Genomic DNA, 21,644 nt, shown 5'->3' with positions numbered 1-21,644 from the left:
CTCTGGAATGTATTCAGAAGCTGCCTCTTTAGCTACACAACAGAAAGGTCCAGCCATTTCAGCCTCAGAAAAGAGTGTTTTTCCCATATACATGGGGCAGGCACCATTGAGTTCTACAACATGAGACGTGAAGGCTATAGAAAGCATTCATTTTCTTCCCTTCCCACCAATTTTACAAGCGAGGAAACTGAAGTTAAGAGGGGAAGGTCTTTAGCCCTGGTCAGCCAGGCAATCGGTGGAAAAGTTAGGATTCCAAATGGCATTTCCAGATCCCAGGACAGTGCTCTTTCCTGCTCCAACCAGCCTCAATCTCAAGCTGAAAAATATCAAGATCCCAGAAAGTGAGGGGTAAGTGACTCATGATACATGTCAGTATCACAGAAATAAGAGAAAAATAAAATGATGCTTTAAGATATAACACTGGTGTGGACATACCTTTAAAAATAATAATTTTAATGGATATCTCAAAGGTTTTTCAAGACATGGGCCACAGGTGTTACCCCGGGTCAGAGCAGTTGTCCGACAGCTCTCACATGCAGTCGTGCAAAATCCTAAATAACATTGCCAATTTCTATGTGGTGCTTCACAGAGGACTACCTTGCACCTTCAGTAATGTTCTTGTTCTATATCTTTGGAAGTTCTGGTCCTGAGAAGTTTGTCTCAGTAAGTATAATCTGATTACAATCAAAATAAAAGGACCAGGGATATTTTCCGGAGAGTAAGAGAACCCATGATCTGATATTGAAATTCAGAAGGGAAATCACAGTGAAAGTACTCTTGGCTTCTGACTCCTTTTTGTGTATGAGGGCTTTTTCAAAGGTGGTTACCAGCTGCATTCCCTGCCCAGTTCTGACATTGTGACCAGTGGCATGCATTGCCGAGGCTGTAGCTGGGTGTGATCTGTAGCGGGAAAGAGTTAACACAGAGCAGAAGGACACATCATAACTGAACATACTCAGGCTGGAGTGTCCTCACTAGGGCCCAGGGGCAGTCACCTCTGTACTGGTGGCTTCATCTTCATTTTGTATTGAGCTAGATGTCCTCATGTTGACTCTATCACTAAGGCCTCTAGTGACACTCTCATAGGATGGTGGGAAAGATGTGGCAGATGCAGTTTCAGATTTGTCTGGGAGTACACAGTTTTCATTTGCTGTGAATGCAACAAAGCCTTCATCTGGGAGTGATGCAGCCTCCTCCTCAGCTCTGGGCACATGTGGGGTGTTGGAGAGTGCCATGGAGCGGTGCAGCACATAGCTCCGATAGGCCTTTTGAATGACAGTGGCTGAAATGTCTTCTTGCTTCCATCGGAGAGTGGTTGCTATTGGTTCATAGGATGATTTTGAAAGATTAGTTGCCATAAACTTCTCCTCCATATTTGCCTTCAGAGAATCCAAGTCCCCGGACTCTCCTAGGACATTCTTGGTGAAAGCAAAAAGGATGTCCAAGCAGTGGATCTTATCTCCAGGGACCAAAGGCAGGTCCATCTGGATCAGTATATTTCGATTGGGTTTTGGGATTCTCAGGGGACCAGAGAGAGTGTCTGCAAAGTCTGAGAGAGCAGAAAAGGCAATAAACTGAGTGGCCTCTGGGTCAAACTTCTCCCAGGTCTCATAGAACATGTCAAAGTCGTCCTCACTCAGGGGCTCGGTGCTCTCCTCTGTGGCCACGTTGAAGTTCTCCAGAATCACTGCAATGTACATGTTGACCACGATGAGGAAGGAGATAATGATGTAAGTGGTGAAGAAGATGATGCCCACGGCTGGGCTCCCACAGTCCCCTCTGGTGCCATTGCTGTTGGGCAGATTGGGGTCACAGTAGGGTGGCCCCGTGTTGAGGATGGGGCTGAGGAGGCCATCCCAGCCGGCTGACGTGGTGATCTGGAAGAGGCACAGCATGCTGTTGGCGAAGGTCTGGAAGTTGAACATGTCGTCGATGCCAGCTTCCCACCTCACATGGGGAAAGCTGGACATGCCGAAGATGGAGTAGATGAACATGACAAGGAAGAGCAGTAGCCCGATGTTGAAGAGGGCGGGCAGGGACATCATGAGGGCAAAGAGTAGTGTGCGGATCCCCTTGGCCGCTCGGATCAGTCTGAGGATGCGGCCTATTCGGGCCAGGCGGATGACTCGGAAGAGTGTCGGGGAGAAGTAATTTTGAAGCGACTTAAGAATTGCAGAAAAAACCAGGCCTTTAAAAGAAGGGGGAAATTATCTAATTAGTATCTCCAGCTGTGAGACCTGACAAAGTTGGCTGTGATGGCACTCTGCTTTGCTTGGCATGGACCGCCACTTGGGCATCCATATTTGAGGACTCTGGGCCCTTGGAGCCTGGCACGGTAGGTAGCACAAAGTAGGGGCTCAGTAAACGCCCATTGCATAAGTCCTCTCTTCCTCATCAGTCTTACCCTTCCTACCATGTTATCTTGCCTCCACCCAGAACATCCTCTTGGTCAACCTCCACAGTCAAAAACTTATCTTCTGCAGCCAAGTTCAGCCGGAAGTGATTGCAGTTTATTCCACAGGCCCACAGTCTTTGGCCTGTTTTCGTCTATGACACAGACTCTGCTCCTTCCTGATACTGCAGCCTTTGGGTCATGCCTTTTCCTTCTCTCTGGTCCTGTGCTCTGTGAAGGCCAGGACCCCCTGTGATTCCTCTCCCTACCTCCTACTGTGAAGATTGATTCTGTTTCTGGCACCCGGTCCCATGGCTAACTGTATGGAGTCTGGTGTTAATTACAAGGGGGCCTGAGGAGTTGGGCAACTGGCTGACAGCTAAAGTAGAATGGCTTTGAATGGCCAGCTGTCTGCACAATGGCTTAATTTGTTTTGTTTTGTTTTGTTTTGTTTTGGTTCCAGCTGTGTTTGAACTTTATGTTAGGGCCTGGAGATAGGTTTTCTTTGGGGGTCAGTTACTGCCCCCAACTCCAACTATGAACAAAGTTGGAAATATAAAGAATGTATATGTGCCTCTATGTGCTATCTAATTTGAAGATGTTTGAAGCTTGGTCTTGGGGACCTGGGGACCCCTATTTGTACCAAAGGCCTCCACCAAAGTTGAGGCAAGGCCTTTAGGTAAGAGAGGTTCAACATCTCACAGGAAAAATGGTGAGGGATGTAGCAGCAAGCTCTCGCTCCTTGCCGGGTTCCTTGGGCCCTCTCCCCTAACCTGCCCTTTGTCGTTGTGCACATGGGTCACAATATTGTGTTGGAAAGAGGAAGGAAGTATAACGGGACTTGGGAAATAATTATAATTTTGGATTATAAAATCTTTGTGGAAGAACTTTTGTGAAATTCCATTTTAATTAGGACATGTTCCCATAGTGTAGGGTACATTATTTGTCTATATACTCTGGTAAAATTTTCTGCCAGACAACTGGTCTACAGCATATTTTAATTTGCTCCAGGATCTTATTTTAAGGGAGAATGAGTGTTACTTGTATTTTAAGGGAGAATGAGTGTACTTGTAACAGTTAGATACCCAATTGCCTCTTGCTGGTGAGAAGGAAGAAAGGGAGGTAAGGAGAGAAGGCAGAAAGATTGATATGTGGGTTTTTCTGCTTATTTTCCAGCTCTATAAGGGATTCCTGCCCCAGCGGATGGTGCTACCCTGTAAGTTACAGGAACTGGTAGTTCAGATATCCCCATCACAGAACTAAGTAATTGGCTATGTTTTATTTCTATATTACTGATACATAAACAAGCTCCCTTCTTTAATATAAAATCAAAATAGGCTTTGGAATCTTTCACTTTGGAAGACAAACAAAACAAAACAAAAAGAAAACAACTAACCAACCAACCAACAAAAACTCCTATTATGCTAAGTGAGATAAGCCAGACACAGAAGGACAAAAACGACATGATTGCATTTATATAAGGAATATAAAATAGTCAAACTCATGGGAGCAGAGAATAGAATGGTGGTTTCCAGGAGCTGGGAGGAGGGGAAATTGGGGAGGTACTTGTCAAAGTGTACAAACTTTCAGTTATGTGACATGAATAAATCCTAGAGCTCTACTTATAGCATAGTGCCTGTAGTTAGCAATACTGTGTTGTCTACTTAAAAATTTGCTGAGAGAATAAATCTTAAGTGTTCCTAGCACCCAATAAATAAATAAATAGGCAGGAGGAAATATTTGGAGGTTATGGACATGTTTCTGGCATTGATGGTGGTGATGGTTTCATGGGTGTATGCTTATCTCCAAACTCATAAAGTTGTGTACATTAAACATGTACAGTTTTTTCCATGTCAATCATACCTCAATAAAGTATTAGAAAACAGAGTAGCAATATCAAAATAAAACAGGAACAAAAACAAACTGAAATCCCCAGAAATACATGCAACCAAAGGCTGTGTTTCAGCACGAAGGTGGGGAGGTTGATGAATGCTGCCAAGTTGTATTTAGATACTCTCAGCTCTTGGTAGTAAATCAGTGGGAAATTAAATCTACAGCTATGCCCCGACACGAAAAGTAAGCAGGTCAGGATATAACCAATTAATATACATTGATAATGCCAGGTGAAGCTGGTGAGCTGTGATTTGGCCTTTATAGGGTCAAACTTCACCTAAACCATAAGTCCAGGGACAGTCTCTTGGCTGTTGGTGACAGGCAGCAAGTTCATTAGGAGATCAGAGCCTGGTCTAAATTCAGCTTCACCCCTTGGAAACTCTGTGACCCTGCATAATATTCTTGATCTCTGAATCTCAATTTTAAATGTATAAAATGACGATAATAACACCTGCTTAACAGGGCAGCTGTGAACATTCATGGAGCCCAGCTCAGTGCTCAGAACTTAGTAAGTATTCAATCATGGCAGTTCCATTCCCCATGTTAGCCTCTAACTCTAGTAATTTTTTCTGAACACCATTGGGCCCAAAATACTGGACCTGTCATTCAACAACACCCAGACTGGGCCTTAAGGGTTTTAATTTCTTGCCATTGATATCTTGACTTTTTTATCACTGATGTTCCCTAATAGAACAGTTCTGTAGAGATTTAATTCCAGACCCTAGACTTGAGAATCTCCTTTGAACAATCTCCTCCCAGTCTTTCCTCACTTTGATGGCAACCCACCTCCTTTTCCAGAACGTATTTTAAGACTCACCTCACATTACACCACCCGCCCCCTGCTTTCAAGACCATAAAAGCAAGGTCTGTTGGAGGCTCCATCATCTTACAGTCTGAGGTTCTCAGGAGGAATGATTATTCCCTGTCAGCCCCTGAGGTTCTGGCCATGGGCTGTGCACACAGTAGGCACCTGAAAACACTTCATGTGAGCATAGAGAAAATCAATAGAACCTCTTCATTTCACTGAGACAGTAGCCCAAGGCATTTAAAACTTTCTGCTCTTGGAATGCTGCAAATACAGGGTTCTTCTAACATAAACATGTATTTCAAAAAGTTCGTTGGTTATTTCCTTGATTTTAGAAGAGTATCCCAAAGACCCCCAAGCAGAGGTGGGGCTTCCCCACCACCTGACTGCCCACTTACTCGCAATGGAGAGAACCACGACAATGAAGTCAAACACATTCCAGCCATTGGTGAAGTAGTACTGCCTCAAAGCGAACATCTTCATGACACATTCACCCGTGAAGACAGCCACAAAGAACTGGTTGATTTTGCCCAGAATTTTCGTCTTTTCTTCACTCTGGTCATCAGTCTCCACCATCATGGTGATCATGTTGAGGCAGATGAGGACCATGATGGTGATGTCAAAAGCTTGTCTGGTCACAATGTCAAAGACAAAACCCTGGAACTTGTTCTGAGAAAACAGGAGATAGTGGCATCAGGGCCTTTGGGCCAACACAAACCAGGCATCTGTATTATCCATAGGTGAGTTTTGTCTCCATCACACTCCACATCTGAACAGAAGCCAAATACTATCCTTACCTCTTCCAAATTTCACTTTTAGTTGACTCTACCTCATTGCCCCAGTTCAAGTCCTTAATACCTCTCCTGGCCCTTTGATGTCACCAGGCCCTTCCTTTGTCCTGGTCTGTGCCCTTGCCTCTATTTGCAATGCCCTCCTGGTCCCCTCTCTTGGCTGCCTAAATTCCAACAGTCTTGAGTAATTCATCTGTTTTAAGCTCTACTTACTGCATGGAGCTTCCCTTAGTCACGTGACACCACACTGCCCTGTCCCTTTGGGGCTCCCACTTTTCAGTCAGCCTTGAGTTCTAGTATTTCATATCTGCATCTCTTCTTCTCTACTAGACAATGAGCTCTTTGAGGACAAGGGCTATACCTTCCTTAACTTTGTTTCCCTGTAGTGCCCTGCACATTGCAAGAGTTCAAGAGCTGCTTGAAATATTAATTTGAGCTACTTTGCTGAGAGTAAAGTCAAGTGCAAAGGGGAAACTTATTCTTGGAAATGTTCCCTCTACTCCTGGTGCTATGCAAATGCCTAAGCAAATACAGGTATAGGGCATGGGGTCAAGTGTTAGTTGTTTGCATCTTGGAAGGAATATCCAAAGTGGCCTGGATAACCAAGAGATCATTTACATCTGGTTATTTTTATGGTGTCTTTAAAAAGCTCTTAGTGTGATCCTCTCTTTTTTTAGTGCTGTGAACATCTTACTGCTCTGTGAGTCCTTGATCTCAACCCCATTCCCCACTCTTTGACCTCCCAAACCTTCCCCTGACCTCTATGGAGCTCACCTGCCTTGATCTGCACATATCTCCCCCTATTCGAAGGCTGCCATTCTCCCCTACCCCATGTACCTCAGGGGTCGGGTCTGGGGTTCTCTTTGTTCACCACTGACCCTTCTATACTATTGTCCTTCCTGTGTCTTGTAAAACCCCTTCTTGCTTTGTAGCTTTGCCACCTAGCTTTGTCACCTCCTCATTACTGTCACTTGCCAACCTCTTGGTCCCTCTGCCTCATTACTGATGGGTGAGGAGGCTCTTGGCCATATTTGCCCACTTTTGGCCACATTTGCTCACTCTTGGCTATTATCCTAGGCAACATTAATGTCCATATGCATTACTGTTTGTCTCTTGGTTTATTGCACAAATCTCTAATTACCCAGTTTCTCCTAACTTAAAGCAGAATCTTCCAGAAACTTACATCTCCCTCCAGCTACCATCTTAGATCTCTGCCCACCTTCAAAGCAAAATTTCTTGAAAGAGTTGTGACAATCACTGTCCCTCATTTACTCCTCAGCCCACGTCAACGGAGTTTTTGCCTCTATCCTGACACTGAGATGGTTCCCACTAAGATCATGAATGACTTCCCATAATATTAGATCCAAGGACACTTGTCTGACATTGCCTAGTACCCCCTCTACCTTGAAATGTTGCTCTCTTGGTTTCCACCATGGTTTACATTTCTGCTTCTTTTCTTGCCATTTGTGATGCTCTTTTATAGTCTACTAGACCCAACTTTTAGACATCAGAGCTCTTCAAGGCCCAGTCTTGAACATCCTTCGCTCTTCACCCCATTTTTTCTCCCTTGATAATTTCTCCAGCCAGGAGTTAATATATATGTGCAAATTTGGCCAATTGTTTGCCTCTGTCACTGGACTGTAATCTCCATAAGAGTAGGAACTTTGTCTGTCTTGCTCACTGCTCTAACCCTGGTGTCTGCATAGTGCTTGGTTGCAATAGATGCTCTACAAATTGGTAAATGAGTGGAAGACAGAATGGGCAGCTCTGAGTTAACCATAGCTCAAATAAAAATTTAAAGTCACCCTTTATTTGACTAAATTCAATTCTGTACCAAGGGTGCATACTGAATGTATGGGATGTGTGGCCTCTGCATGAGTGGCTGTGAGAGAGGAAAAGAAGAACCTGTCTGATTCCTGCCAGGGAGCGCAAGGGAGCTGCACAGCAGGCAGAGGGGGAAGTACTGTGATGAGGCTGATCCTTGCCTTCTGCTTCATGGTGGGGATGGGTTCCTTTCCTGTTGGGTTAGAGCAAAGAACCAGATCCAAGTGGCCTTGGCTCAGGGCAGAACTGCTGGCTCACATCTTTCCTGGGGTGGGAGGGGGATTGCTGAGCCACTAATCCCTTCCATTTCATCACTGAAAATGGTGAAAGAATACAGGCCCATTCATGGTCACATGATTTCTAATTAAACACAGCAGGCAACAGCATCGCTAAGTGGCTGGGTGTGAAGTTTGCCCTGGATATTGTGACTTGCTAGCTGCTCTTGGTTTAGCCCATAGTCAGGGATCATACCTTTGCAACCCTTGGTGCTCTCAGAGATGATGAAGTGGGTGATTGATGATGTGATAATCTCTAGAACCTGTTATATTTCTATAAAGCGGAGTATGTGAGACTTGCTTTTATTGATTTCTGTAGCAGGGAATGTTAAAGAATAAAATTTTCCAGTCTTGTTGAATCCTTAGCTTTTGCTATGGAAGAAACAAGATTTAGAGCCTGAGCATGATCAGAGGTGAGAGGAGGTGTGTGGGGCTCCTGTGTGGTAAGCTCTGTCATGAAATGGCACCCATGCACTGACGGGGCAGAAGTCCTGTGTCAGTGCTTTGCTGGTATGACCAGCTTGAGCTTTGGGGCTCCTAAGGGGAGAAGGTGGACATTCCAGGGCCAATAATCTGGCCAAAAGCAAGCTGGGCCTGGGAAGAAGGGTCTTAGTTGGGAGTGGGAATTTCCTTTTTCCTTGGATTTCTTTCTTGGTTCTAGACTTTGAAGAGGTAAGATGATCAGGCTTGTGCCACTGGGCATGTGGGTGTCAAAGATGTTGCCTGTCATATGGATGCTGATCAGGAGCTAGGATTGTCCAAGACATATGGGTCCTGGAGAGCAGCCATCTGCAGTTGGTGCTTGGACTCTGCTTCATGCTGGTTTCTCTGCTGGCATCCCTGTGACCTCAAAGTTTTGTTTAAATGTTCTAGCCTTGCCTCAGCAATGCTAAATTAGGGAACAAAGGAAAGAGTGTTTACCTTGCTTGGGCCAGAATATTAAGGGGAGAGCCACGTTCCTCCACTAAGGCCAGCATAAGGTTGAGAGTGAATTAGTAATCCACTCCCCTTCCATTCAAAGGATAGAGAATCTCAGGAACAGCATTGGTTGTGAGGTTTCACTTTCCCTCCACATGTGGAGAACTCCCCCATTGCCATCCTGGGAGGATCCTGGTTGCAGCTTAATTAGGAGAAATGGTGATTTTGTTGCAGGTCTTTCTGGCTGACCGTCAACTCTGTCTCCCACTCTTATTTACTGCCTGGAATTTCAACATTAGGGTCCTGCCTTTGTAGGTAGATGCCTCTCCAGGGTCCCTTTTTAAAATATGATTTATCTTGTCGTAAGAATGTTGTCTTCCTTGAGGGGAGGAAGCTTTCTTTGGCAGCCTATGGGGTTGGGTGATGAGAGGGAAGAAGCTGGGATGTCAAAGACAGATTGAGTAGTATGTGGGGAAGGTGCCAAAACCTTCTTGATTTTGCCAATGGTTGCCCCTAGCATACACTTCTTTGGTATCTGGTTCAAATGTGGATTCAACCTTACTCCAGCCACCAGTAAAGGCCAGTGTGGACTCGGCTGCTTGCTTTTCAGTAAGTCTTAGGGTCCTCCTCTCATTACCCATGACTTGAATGTAGTTGGGACTCAGCCTTTCACCTAATTTTAATTTTGAGCCTGCTCCTCCCCATTGAACTTGTTGATGGAGGGATACTCAATGAGCCTAAGGACTTTTGCTCAGGCTCACTCAAATCCAGTTATCTTGATCATATGGGGGGTTTAGGAAGAAAGATCTGTCCCTACAGAGGTCTGAACCTCCTATCACTCCCCACTCCCCACTGTAACACTTCTTATCAGAATCTAGACTAGTAATAAATTCATGACCACTATTTCAAAATAAAGTGTCAAAAGTCATCATTTTTTTTCTCTTGTAAATGTTTTTGACTTTGTTCTGACAAAATTTGAAGTAAATTATGCAAATCCTATACCTTGATTTAAAAAATCTAATACCTTGGCTAACAGAATGCAAGTCTCTATAATTCATTTAGGGAAAGGCTTGTTCCTTTGTTAAAGGTCCTTTGGAATTTGCCCTTGTGTGGGGAAGGGCTAATGAAATTGTGCCACGAGCAATACCTGTGATTTTCTTCACAAATGCTGCATCTTAGCCACAGAAAGTTTATGTAAAGGGACACAGGGCCAATTCTATTCACTGGAGTGGATGATTGGGAAATTCTTTGAAGAGGATCAGCAAAAATTTCTGACACATCAGTATCTTCACCCACAAACCTGTTCATCCATTCCCAAAAAAGTGCTATCTTGGGGCCTCTCAGAGGCTTGATGTTTTCTATCTTCTGGTAGAGGGCTGAGAAGAACTTAGGTGATATCATGTGTGGTGTGGGTAGTGTATTTAATGGAGATCTTGAGATCTTTATGAAAAAAAGGAGTGAAACTAGAGTCTGGTCCTAATTTTTGACCAATCTTTAAATCCAAGTGGGATAACTTTTGGTTCCTATTGGGCCACTCGACCATGACCATGTCTGCATCTTGGATCCTGGTGGGGGAGTTGAGTTGTGGTCATTTCCTCTCTATACCTATAGGCATGGGGTAGAATATAGGGTGATACTGGAGATCCACTGTGAACCTAGACCATGATATGTAACCACACAAGTTTAATCCCTGGGTTCTAACTACCCTTACTGTCACTTAGCTTAATCTGCCTCCAATCCTATGCTTGAACTCTAAAACTGTTGGAGAAACTCAGTGCTCCCCCAAACAGATTCATTTCAAATAGCTGTAAAAGGTACGTTTACTTCAGAAGACCAGAGTTGCTTCTTTTGGACTTCTCATTCCTTGGGCCTAGGAACTCTCATCACCCTCATCCCAATGTCAACCCAGATCTTCTCCTCCATAAACAGCACTCCCTCAAGCCCCTGCCTGACACAGGCATAGACTGTCATGTTGGATTCACAGACAGGCTGTGCTAGAGGAAAACTCTGGGGCTTACCAGGGGCCGTGGGATGGGCTTCTGGGGCTTCTTGGAGCCCAGCTTCTTCATGGCATTGTAGTACTTCTTCTGCTCCTCTGTCATGAAGATGTCCTGGCCCCCTAAGTGCAGAGAGGGCCACACTGTTACTAAAGCAAGAGGAACCCCTGACGGATACCAAAATCAGAACAGGCAGGCGAGAAAGGATCATATCAACCTTCTCCCCTCCTCTGCAGATAGACACACCAAGCCCAGCATCAAGGAGTGTCTTGCCACAACCAGTGTCAGAACGGGGACTCAGTTCCATTGCCGACTCCTGCCTGGGTCTCTAAAGCAAAGCCAGTTTCTGTTTTCCAGGGATCCAGAGATACTGCCTGGATAGAGGGTGGGGAGGGTTGGGAAACAGGACTCAATGAGATGGTACACGTTGGTTCAAATCTGAGTCTTGGATCTAGCCTGTTCATTCCAGTAAAATTCTTTGGGCTTCTAGGTCACAGTCTCTCCCAGGGGGCAAGAGATTTCCTGAGGACCTTGAAGCAAAGGCTCTGGGACAAAAGCCCTCAAATCTTTTCTGAAGAGGAGGAGATGAGGACGATTACTGCCTTATCCTTGGGTCCTTGGTCTCAGAGGGACCTCTGGTTCTCTTGAGGCCCTGCTAGTCACACTGCCCTCTGCTGTTATAGTGCCAGAAACTGCAACACCAAAGATGTCTTCCACGCTTAGAATTGGGTATTAGTTTTTCTTTAGGGGCCCTTTGGATTTCCTTCATTCAAGTTCTCACCTTTAACTTCCTGACATAATTTGAAAGCCACCCATTTTAATAACATGTTTATGGAAGTCAGTCCCTGCAAATGCTGGGAAAGTGGGCTGAGATCTGTGGAATTTGAGAATGCGATCTGAGAAGATCTGTGGACACAAAGGGCTTCCTGGGAGGACCATCTTTATGGAACGAGAGAAGGAAAGGGCAAGAGCAGTAGGTAGGTGAGCTCCGGGTGAGGTCATGCTGAGAACTCTGACCAAGGATTCAGTAGATGCAGTTTCTCAGTGACCCCAGCCTGATCACTGGCTCATCTCCCTCCATTACCTAATATCTCCCTCTGTAATCTGTCTCTTGGTCTCAGTTTTCTCATCTGTAAAATGGGAGAAATGACTGCTGAATAATCTCAAACCTCCCCAGGGTACTGATCACACTGATCAACACTATCTTGTCCCAGACCTATCCTACCCTCTTCTTAATGCCCAGAACCCTGAGCAAGGATTTCCTGTAAGTGGGGTGCCTGCCCCACTATGTATATATTTTAAATTGTTAATAGTAAGAGCATCTGGTGCTCTTGAGGCCCTGCCAGTCACACTGCCCTCTGCTGTTACAGTGCTGGAAACTGCACCACTAAAGATGTCTTATGCTCAGTCCTAACCTCAGTGCTCTTTGTTCAGGGTTTTGTTTACCCCTCACCACAATCCAGAGAGTAGGTATTATTAGCACCATTGAATGAATGAAAAAAACTGAGAATCAGAGAGGTTTAAAATATTGCCAGCATGAGCCATCCACAAGTAGTTGAGTCAGGAATGCAAACCCAGGTTTGTATGTCCTCTGTGACTTATCTGTGTAGCCCCTTTTCTCTCTGGATCTCAGTTATGCAAATCTAGAACAGCGCCTATCTACCTCAGGGTTATGGAGGGCATTAAATGAAAGGATAATAGGAAAGTACTTTATACCTTTATTGCCTTGATATTTTCTTATAAACATCAGAGGTTATCTGAGATTTGATTCTTATTAATCAGAGTCGGTACCCTTGGAGGCACAAGCCTTTCTCCCCATCCCAAGGAGGGTTGGGATTCTGCCAGTGCTGGGCCATGGCCTTTCCTGAGGTGCCCTGACTCAGTCCTTTGTGGGAATCAGATCCCCCAACAGGTCAGCAAGTTCTGATTCCCTTTCTTTCCCTGCTTGTATTCTCCCAGGGCTCACCTGGAAGACATCTAATACACCCGGTTCCAGTTGGAAAGACCGAGGTCCCTTTGGGATGTGAACCCTGAGTGAGGATGTCAGGGGGGCATTGCTGACAGAGAGAAATGCAGCTCTTCCAGCAACAGCAATCACAGGGCAAGGGTTAGCACTGATATTAAAGTGATGGGCTGTGAGTAGTGTGGCTTTTGTCAGGAGGCCACAGCTGACCAGGGAACAGGAAATATAAAGCTTACCACTACAGCAGAAACCAGAAACCCCTGAGCCCCACTTATCTTTTTTTTCTGTTGATTGAAGTTGTCAATTATGACCCCAACAAAGAGATTCAGTGTGAAGAAGCCTCCGAAAATGATGAAGATGACGAAGTACAAATACATGTACACGTTGTCCTCCCACTTGGGTTGCATGTTGACCTGTGACCAGACAAGGGAGAGTGGGAAGGAGGGCGGATGTCTTAGTTCAGGTTCAGTCTGAAAGCCAAGCCTGAGACAGGGACCTGGGTGCAGGTGATTTATCTGGGAGGTGATCCAAGGAAGCAGGAATGAGGGAGTGGGGGAGAATAAGTGGGAACAGGAGAAGAGCCTGTGAAGAGGATGTTGTTAAGCAGGGCATCATTGTGGGCAACTGGAGCGCAATCCTACTGGGGTCCTCTGAGTAACTGCATGTAGAGCACATGCAGGATTGTATCACCAAGGGACAGGGAAGCTGGAGTATTTATCCTGAGACTCCCAAAACTTATTGGTAAGTGTTGCCCCTGGGGACATTAAATCCTTGGTCCTTGGGGGAGGAGTTGCTGAACAAGCTCCTAAGCCCCGAAGTCTTCAAACAGAGAATCAGAAGTGCAGCCTGCAGGTGAAATCAGAAGTGGGCTAAGGGAAAAGGTGCCAGGGAATTGACAGTGCCTGCCATAGCAGGATGGGGTCATTCCTCAACAATGTCTCCCCAGCCCGGCTTTTTTTTTTTTTTTTTTTTTTTTTTTGTGAGATGGAGTCTCGCTCTCTCACCCAGGCTGGAGTGCAGTGAAGCGATCTAGGTTCACTGCAACCTCTGCCTCCTGAGTTCAAGAGATTCTCCTGCCTCAGCCTCCCAAGCAGCTGGGATGCCCGGTTAATTTGTTTCATATTTTAGTAGAGACGGGGTTTCACCGTGTTGCCCAGGCTGGTCCCCTGAGCTCAGCCAATCTGCCCACCTCTGCCTCCCAAAGTGTTAGGATTACAGGCATGAGCCACTGCGCTCAACCCAGCCTGGATTTTATGATAGTTCCTGAGATTCTACCTCATTCCTCCCAATGTCCCTTGATTATTACCACTACCCTGGCTTTCTCCCACCCCTGTCCAGGGAGTGGCTCACATGAACTGTCTCTTAGAGGTTATCTGATGCTTTCCTCAAAGGTGAGCAGAGGAAGACCTCGAGAAGCCTCAGGAGTGTAGATGAAAAGGGGATAGGCTCAGTGGCTGAAACACCCAACAGAAAGCCAGCTGGACACTGCTTCAAGGAGGGACAGTGTGAGGTTGCTTTGTGTCTTCCAGTACCAGGGTCATCTTCATTTCATTTCAAAAGCAGACTGAACTGATATGGGTAGGACTCACAGAGGGGAAGGCTGTAGGGACAGTGGGCTGAGACTCACCTCCCGGGAATCGACAGCTGCATACATAATGTCCATCCAGCCTTTAAAGGTTGCCTGGAGACAAGGAGCAGAGGCCACTCAGTGTCTGCCCATCCATTTACACTGGACCTTTCCCAAGCCATGGTGGCCCAGTGAGAGAGGGCAGAGTCCTGAGTTGGAAAGGGCTTGGGCAGAAAGAATGAAAGGAGAGGTTCCTTTGGGTTACTTGACTAATCTCATATGATGATTTAAAGTAATTCCACATGTGGCTGTTTAAGAATAGAGTAGCATTAAAGACACAGAGCCTTTCAGAATGTAGTATGGACTGAGGACTGAGTGTCTAGGTGTCTGGTTCTAGTGCCAACTGCTACAATGCTGCTCTGTGCACTTGCCTAAGGTTTCCCCTCTCAGGGCTGCCATTTTCTCAACCACTTTCCCACCATAATGTAAGAATGCACATGATGTAAGAATGGTATATCTTTCAGACGGAGAAGTTGAGAATAGAAGACCTCCACATTCCTGCCTTCAGCTTTAGCATTCTTGAGGTCTAGAAACTGGGTGTGCCTTCCAGCATGTTCAGAGCGTGCAAGACATCTTAGGTCTTACACTCCTAGGCCTGTTACAGCACTTGATGAGTCTGTTTTGATTCACTTATTAGTCTGTTTCTCTCATACAGCATCAGTGTCCAAGGCCAGTTCTGACTGTATCTCCCAGGGCTGAGTAGTACAATGCCTGGCATACCAGAGATACTCAGAGATTATTTGTTGAATAAATGCAAGAACCAATGGTGGAATGTAGACACTCAAGAGTAACTGCATGACAAATGTATGAGTAACTGTATTAACACTTGAATGAACAGAGGACTGAATGAACAGATGGATGAAGGCAAGAAATGAACGATTGAATGGATGATGAAAGAAAGAGAGACACGGTGAATGTGTTTTACTGTCATTATCACCGACATTATCTATCATTATGATAGACCTAATTGGACATAATTTATTACCATTTAGGAAATGATGTGAAGACTGAACATATGGCTATGCCCTGTCTATTTTGTATAGGTACTGTGTTTTAAGTCACCACCTGATACAATCCCATGGCAGGCCCATCCCTTTAAACTATTCTACTAGCCCACACTTGTGTAATTGCACCACTGTGAGATCATATTCACTAGGAAGGCCCTCTAGCCTCATGGTGTAGTCTGTAGGAATAGAGAATGACCTCAGTTCACCCTGAGTTCTACTCCTTGCAAAGTCCCCACATAGCATCTTCTGGGAACTCAGACTCTCCATTTTATTGAGCAGCCAAAGCAAAAGATATGGTTGATCTCATGGTTGACTCACCACCTGCAGAAGTGCAAGGTAACCCATTGCAACGTTATCAAAGTTGACTTTCACATTGACCCAGAAGAAGCTGCCGGTGGAGTTTTGAATCTTGCAGTCAGACTTGTTATTCACAATCGACAAAGGTACAAGAGAAAACTCTCCATCAGTATAGTTGATGCACCTCCAAAACTTCCCTGCGAAGAGGTTCACACCCATGATGCTGAAGATGAGCCAGAAGATGAGGCAGACGAGGAGGACGTTCATGATGGATGGGATGGCGCCCACCAGGGCATCCACCACCACCTGGTGGGAGATAGAGAAGGATCTGGAACCCCCAATGCCCCACCCTCTCTGCTGGATTCTATCTCTTTCTATTCTCATTCAGTCTGCTTCATGAGCCAGTGGCCTGTGGAAGCAGCAAGAGAGGTGGGTTAATTAGTGCAATAATTCAGACTCAGAAGACTGAGAGACACTGGGCAGCTGAAGATGGATTTAGACCTTCTTCCTTTAACCTCATTCAGGGTGGGTTGCAGTGAGAAGATGGATGAGTTTACAAGCATATTCCACTCATTTAGAAGTGTGAGTATGTGTGTATTGTACTTGCACATACAGACTTCTAGAACCTCGACTTATTCTCTTTAAATACCACACATAAAACACAGACACAATTTAAATACAATTTAAAGTATGCTTTGGTTAAGAACTAGTGAAAACCTAAATCCATATTCACAAAATAGCTCATTTGTAAATAAGCAAACGAGGATCTATTAGATACAAAATAAAATAAATTTCAAACTATTTCAATCTTCAGGTCTTATTGTTTGTAAAGGCACAAGTTAATTTCAAAAGCCCACTTTTGTTTTTGAAGCTATGATGACTACTTCCAGCCAATGATAGTGGAGCAAGGCAAAACCTTACTTTCTACTGGGGAGCCTTTTGTAATTATGAGGAAGAGGTGGCTGTCAATCAGCAGTCTCTAAAACAAGGCTCGGGCTGTGAGCATTCCTTCCTGATGGAGGCAATTAGGGCAAAGTGGAGGCTGACACAGGTGGATAAAGAAAGGGGTGGATGGAAGGGGAAAATCCACAGGACCTGATGATTGCATTAAGTTGGAGAGAAGAAGCATTCCAGTGGGTGGCAGCTGAGGTACTGAGCTGACGATGTCACTACGTTTAAATGGAGTATTAGAGGAAAGACTCATTTGTCATGGAAAGAAGGAGAACTTGGGATGTTCTGGAGATGTTGGCAATAAGAGGCAGAGTTGAGTGACTGAGAGAATAGATGCTTGTGGAGCAATGATTCAGGATCATTTCACTAAGAGGAAAGGGGGTGAGGTCTGGGTCCTGGTGGCTGTGATATTTATGGGTGACTAGGGAAGAGGGGCCCACAAAAGGACTTGAAAGAGAACTAAGAGGGTTAGGACATGCAGCATCACCAAAGTCAGAGCAGGAAGTGAAGACTCAGAGCCTACCTTTGGATGTGGGGCCCCGGAGCTCAGGGTTGGTGGGATGGAGGGCATAAAGGGGGAAGGGTTACCAAAAGCTGCAGATCAGAGAAGTTTTTTGTTTGTTTGTTTGTTTGTTTGTTTTTTGAGATGGAGTCTCACTCTGTCACCCAGGCTGGAGTGCAATGGTACAATCTCGGCTCACTGCAACCTCTGCCTCCCAGATTCAAGCGATTCTCCTGCCTCAGCCTCCTGAGTAGCTGGGACTACAGGCACACACTACCATGCCCGGCTAATTTTTGTACTTTTAGTAGAGACGGGGTTTCACCATATTGGCCAGGGTGGTTTTGAACTCCTAACCTCAGGTGATCTGTCTGCCTCAGCCTCCCAAAGTGCTGGGATTACAGGCATGAGTCACCGCGCCTGGCCAGATGAGAGCAGTTTTGAGATCAGACTTACCCGCATGCCTTCAAATCGAGACAGAGCCCGCAGTGGCCGCAGAGCACGAAGGGTTCGAAGGGCTTTGATGGGAGCCACTTCAGAATATTCCAGAATCTTCGCTGTGAGACTTGTCAGTGAGATCTGAGTGCAGCAGAGGGCGGAAACATCACTCTAGGTTTGCAGAAGGGCAGTCCTGGTGGAAGAAGACAGGAACTCCCTGCCCAGCCTCCCATCCCTACACATCTAAGCCATCATCCTAGCTCCCACCTTATTCGGAACTCCGATGAGAGGTCTGGAAAGAGTTCTGTCTCTTCCCTTTTATTAAAAATTTTATTCACCCCTCTCTTAAACAATCTGGGCAGGAAAATCTCAGTCTCAAACATCACCAACCTCTGGTATGTAGGTGGCCAAGCTTCCAGTGTATTAAATCAACTCTTCCTTTTCCCTCTAGGGGCAGCAGTCAGGCCTCAACAACCTTGAAACTGATTTTCAGAGACTTGGAGACATGATGTTCCCTTCTAGGGGCTATGCTGAGAGTCTACTCTGAGGAATATAGTAGTCTCAATTATATTTGCTCAAAGAAGTGGGGTGGAAAGAATAGTGGCTTGGGTGGGGTCTAATTCCCTCTTGACCCCTGATTTTTTGTGACCTTGGTTTAGTGCCCGGTTAGTCCAGGATACTTTCACCCTTTGCAAAATGCAAAAGTCAGACTAAGAGAATTCCAAAGTTCTGATAGCTCTGTAGTTCTTCAAAAAGTTTCTGGTATGGGTCCATGAGATCTAGCTTCAATAGATGTCTGAGATATAATGACTGACTTGTGAACCCCTTTTGGTCTGTCAGTTTTCTTTAAGTGGTGGTCCAAAGACTGCAAAGGACAGAAAATTACATGAAAAAAGTTCCCCTGCTAGGAACTTTGAAGGTGCCAGGGAGATGTCATAGATACGGGCTATGACCCCGTGCTGTGAGATCTTAGCCACGCCACGGATGGTGGGCTGAATTCAGACTCAGCTTATCCTGGCAGTTAGGCGGGATGCACACAGGGGCTTCAGAAAAGAAGAGCTTTATACTTGACTGACAGGGCCCCAAGCAATGCCCATTCTTTTGATGAATGGCGTATTCCACCAGGACAAATAACTGGAATGGAAGGGACCTCCTTTCTTCATTCATGTAAGGCTCCAGACACCAGCAGGTGAAACCCAGCTGCCTGGGTGCCTGAGGGCAGGGAGGTTTGAGGCCAGTTCCATGCTGAACCCTATTCAGTCTTTTGCTCAGCCCCCTGGGAAGTCTGCCTCACATGGATAATCTGCAGCTGGCGCAGACAGGTGCTGGTGCCTCTCCAGCAAAGTCTGTCCACCCAAGCCCACCTCCATTCTCACTGCTCAACCCACTAGCCTCCCAAGTGGTCTCCAGGCCCTAGTGCTGCATCCATGCATCTATCCTCCACTGCAAATCTGATTATGATCATGTCTTTCTCTAACTCTCAAACTTCACTAGTACTTTATCACCCTCAGGATAAGCTCCATACTCTGTAGCCTGTATCATATGGTCACAACCTACTTTTCCAGTCATATTTCACCCACACATTCTACTCAAATCAAATTGTTCCCTGAGCATAGTTGTGTCTGTGCCTTTGTTCAGGGTCAGGTTTTAGCTACGACGGGCCTTCCCCAGTCCTCTCGCAGCTTCTTGCTCCTGCTCATTTCTATGCCCCACATCTAATGCCACCTCCCATAGGAAGCCTTCTCAACCACCCCACCCCAAGAGTGGAAGAAGGCTCATGTCTCTGTGTCTCCAAGATACTAATTGCCCCCAGCAGTGCTCAACACATTCACCCTTATAATACATTTATTTCCGTGTGTGTGTCTTGTCTGCTGAAAGACTAAAGTGTAAGATCCTGGAGATAGTGAATACTTATTCTGTGCTTCTGTTTCTTCCAGAGCACTTCATAAGGCAATCCTGTATTCAATAGTTATAAATAGATGTTTGACAAATGGAAGAAAAATAGGAGCATTGGGATGGCTAGAAGGAAGGAAAGAAGGAAGTACAGCTGGATGAAAAGTTGAAGGGTAATTGCACAGAGGGATGAATTAAAGGATACAATATAAATAGGATAGATTTAATGTATAACATGAATACTATAGTTAATAATAGCATATTGTTTTCAATATTTTTGCTTACTGAGTAATTATAGCTGCTCCTGCCACAGGGGGAGAAATGGGTAACTATGTGAGATGATGGATATGTTAATATGTTCCACTATAGTAACCATTTTACTATATATATGTCTTATAACATCATTTTGTATCCCTTAAATATTGATATGGTTTGGCTGTGTTCCCACCCAAATCTTATCTTGAATTCCCACGTGTTGTGGGAGGGGAGGGACTCAGTGGGAGGTAAGTGAATCATGGGAGCAGGTCTTTCCCATGCTGTTCTCATGATAGCAAGTAAGTTTCATGAGATGTGACGGTATTATAAGGGAGAGTTTCCCTCCCTAACCTCTCTCTTTGCCTGCTGCTATCCACGTAAGACGTGACTTGCACCTCCTTGCCTTCCACCATGATTGTGAAGCTTCCCCAGTCACGTGAAGCTGTAAGTCCAATTAAACCTCTTTCTTTTATAAATTGCCCAGTCTTAGGTATGTCTTTATCAGCAGCATGAAAATAGACTAATACAAATACATACAATAAAATGTATTTAAAAATTTTTAAAAGATAACAGATACAAAAAGATGGATAGGATAGATAGTTGAATGGAAGTTTGGAAGAAACAAAGAAGAAAGGAAAAATTATGAAAGCAGGGAATAGTGAATGGATAGATGAGATAGGTGGATAAGAGAAGGATGGATGGCTGGGTAAAATGACTGATGCATAAATGGAAAGATGGGGAGTTGGACAGAATAGATGAATGAAATAAATTAGTGAATGACTGGAAGGTTTATAGGATGGATGAATGGATGATGAACGGAAGTGAAAGGGATGAATGAATAGATAATGGAAGAAAGGAAGATATATGGATAGGTTTGAAACAAGAATGGAAAGATGGAAGAATGAGTGGAATAGAGGATGAGTGAGTAGAAGATGCTTGGATGGAGATGCATGAATAGTGAGCAGAAATGTTAGATGATTGGACAGTTGTATAGAAGAATTAATCAAAAGATAGAAAGATATAAGGGTTAAGGATGAATGAATAGACAGAAGGAAGTTTTGGAATAAATGATTGGGCCAAAAAAAAGAAGAGAAAGGGAAAGAATGAATGGGAATGGATGGATGGAAGGGGAGGACGATGGAGATGTACAGCTGGAAGGAATAGAGAATGGATGGATGGCCGGGTGCGGGTGGCTCAAGCCTGTAATCCCAGCAACTTTGGGAGGCCGAGACGGGCGGATCACGAGGTCAGGAGATCGAGACCATCCTGGCTACACGGTGAAACCCCATCTCTACTAAAACATACAAAAGCTAGCCGGGCGAGTTGGCGGGCAACTGTAGTTCCCCAGCCTACTCAGGAGGCTGGAGGCAGGAGAATGGCGTAAACAACCCGGGAGGTGGAGCTTTGCAGTGAGCTGAGATCCGGCACTGCACTCCAGCCTGGGCGACAGAGCGAAGACTCCGTCTCAAAAAAAAAAAAAGAATGGATGGTTGTTTAGGGTGGGAGGAAGGAAAAGGAAGACTGAATGGTTGGATACGAAGGAGAAATGGTATGGAAGGAAGGATGGATGGGTTGGAAGGAGAATCGTAGGAAGATGGGTCAAGAAATGGGATAAAATGAGTGCGTGACTGTTTTAAAGGTGATTAGGACTGAGACTGGTGACATCAACCATAAGCAGGAGTGACTGTGCCCCAAAGGGGTGGGACACAGAATAAATAATTTTTCTTTCATTTAATGAATAATTATTTTATATGCCACAAGATTATCATCCATGACTAGATTTCAGGTCCCTCACAACTAATCCTTGTAGTAAACAGTG

General features: G+C 45.1%; 1 protein-coding gene across 3 annotated transcripts in view; it reads right to left on the bottom strand.

Annotated features, from left to right (window-relative positions):
* Window positions 1-974: 974 nt before the first annotated feature.
* SCN10A (sodium voltage-gated channel alpha subunit 10) overlaps window positions 975-21,644 on the bottom strand; it is a 98,552-nt gene continuing 77,882 nt past the window's right edge. For all 3 annotated transcript variants that reach the window (XM_017849616.1, XM_017849617.1, XM_017849618.1), the window contains 7 exons: window positions 17,696-17,818; window positions 15,811-16,095; window positions 14,486-14,539; window positions 13,134-13,271; window positions 10,917-11,021; window positions 5,489-5,759; window positions 975-2,188 (listed from right to left, as the gene is read on the bottom strand). In XM_017849616.1, coding sequence (XP_017705105.1) covers window positions 975-2,188; window positions 5,489-5,759; window positions 10,917-11,021; window positions 13,134-13,271; window positions 14,486-14,539; window positions 15,811-16,095; window positions 17,696-17,818 — 2,190 coding nt within the window. The remainder of the gene's footprint in view (window positions 2,189-5,488; window positions 5,760-10,916; window positions 11,022-13,133; window positions 13,272-14,485; window positions 14,540-15,810; window positions 16,096-17,695; window positions 17,819-21,644) is intronic.

The sequence above is a fragment of the Rhinopithecus bieti genome, unplaced genomic scaffold (genome assembly GCF_001698545.2).
Source record: "Rhinopithecus bieti isolate Rb0 unplaced genomic scaffold, ASM169854v2 scaffold_33121, whole genome shotgun sequence".
In the NCBI taxonomy this organism is placed as follows: domain Eukaryota; kingdom Metazoa; phylum Chordata; class Mammalia; order Primates; family Cercopithecidae; genus Rhinopithecus; species Rhinopithecus bieti.
This window is presented reverse-complemented; position numbering and strand designations above follow the sequence as displayed.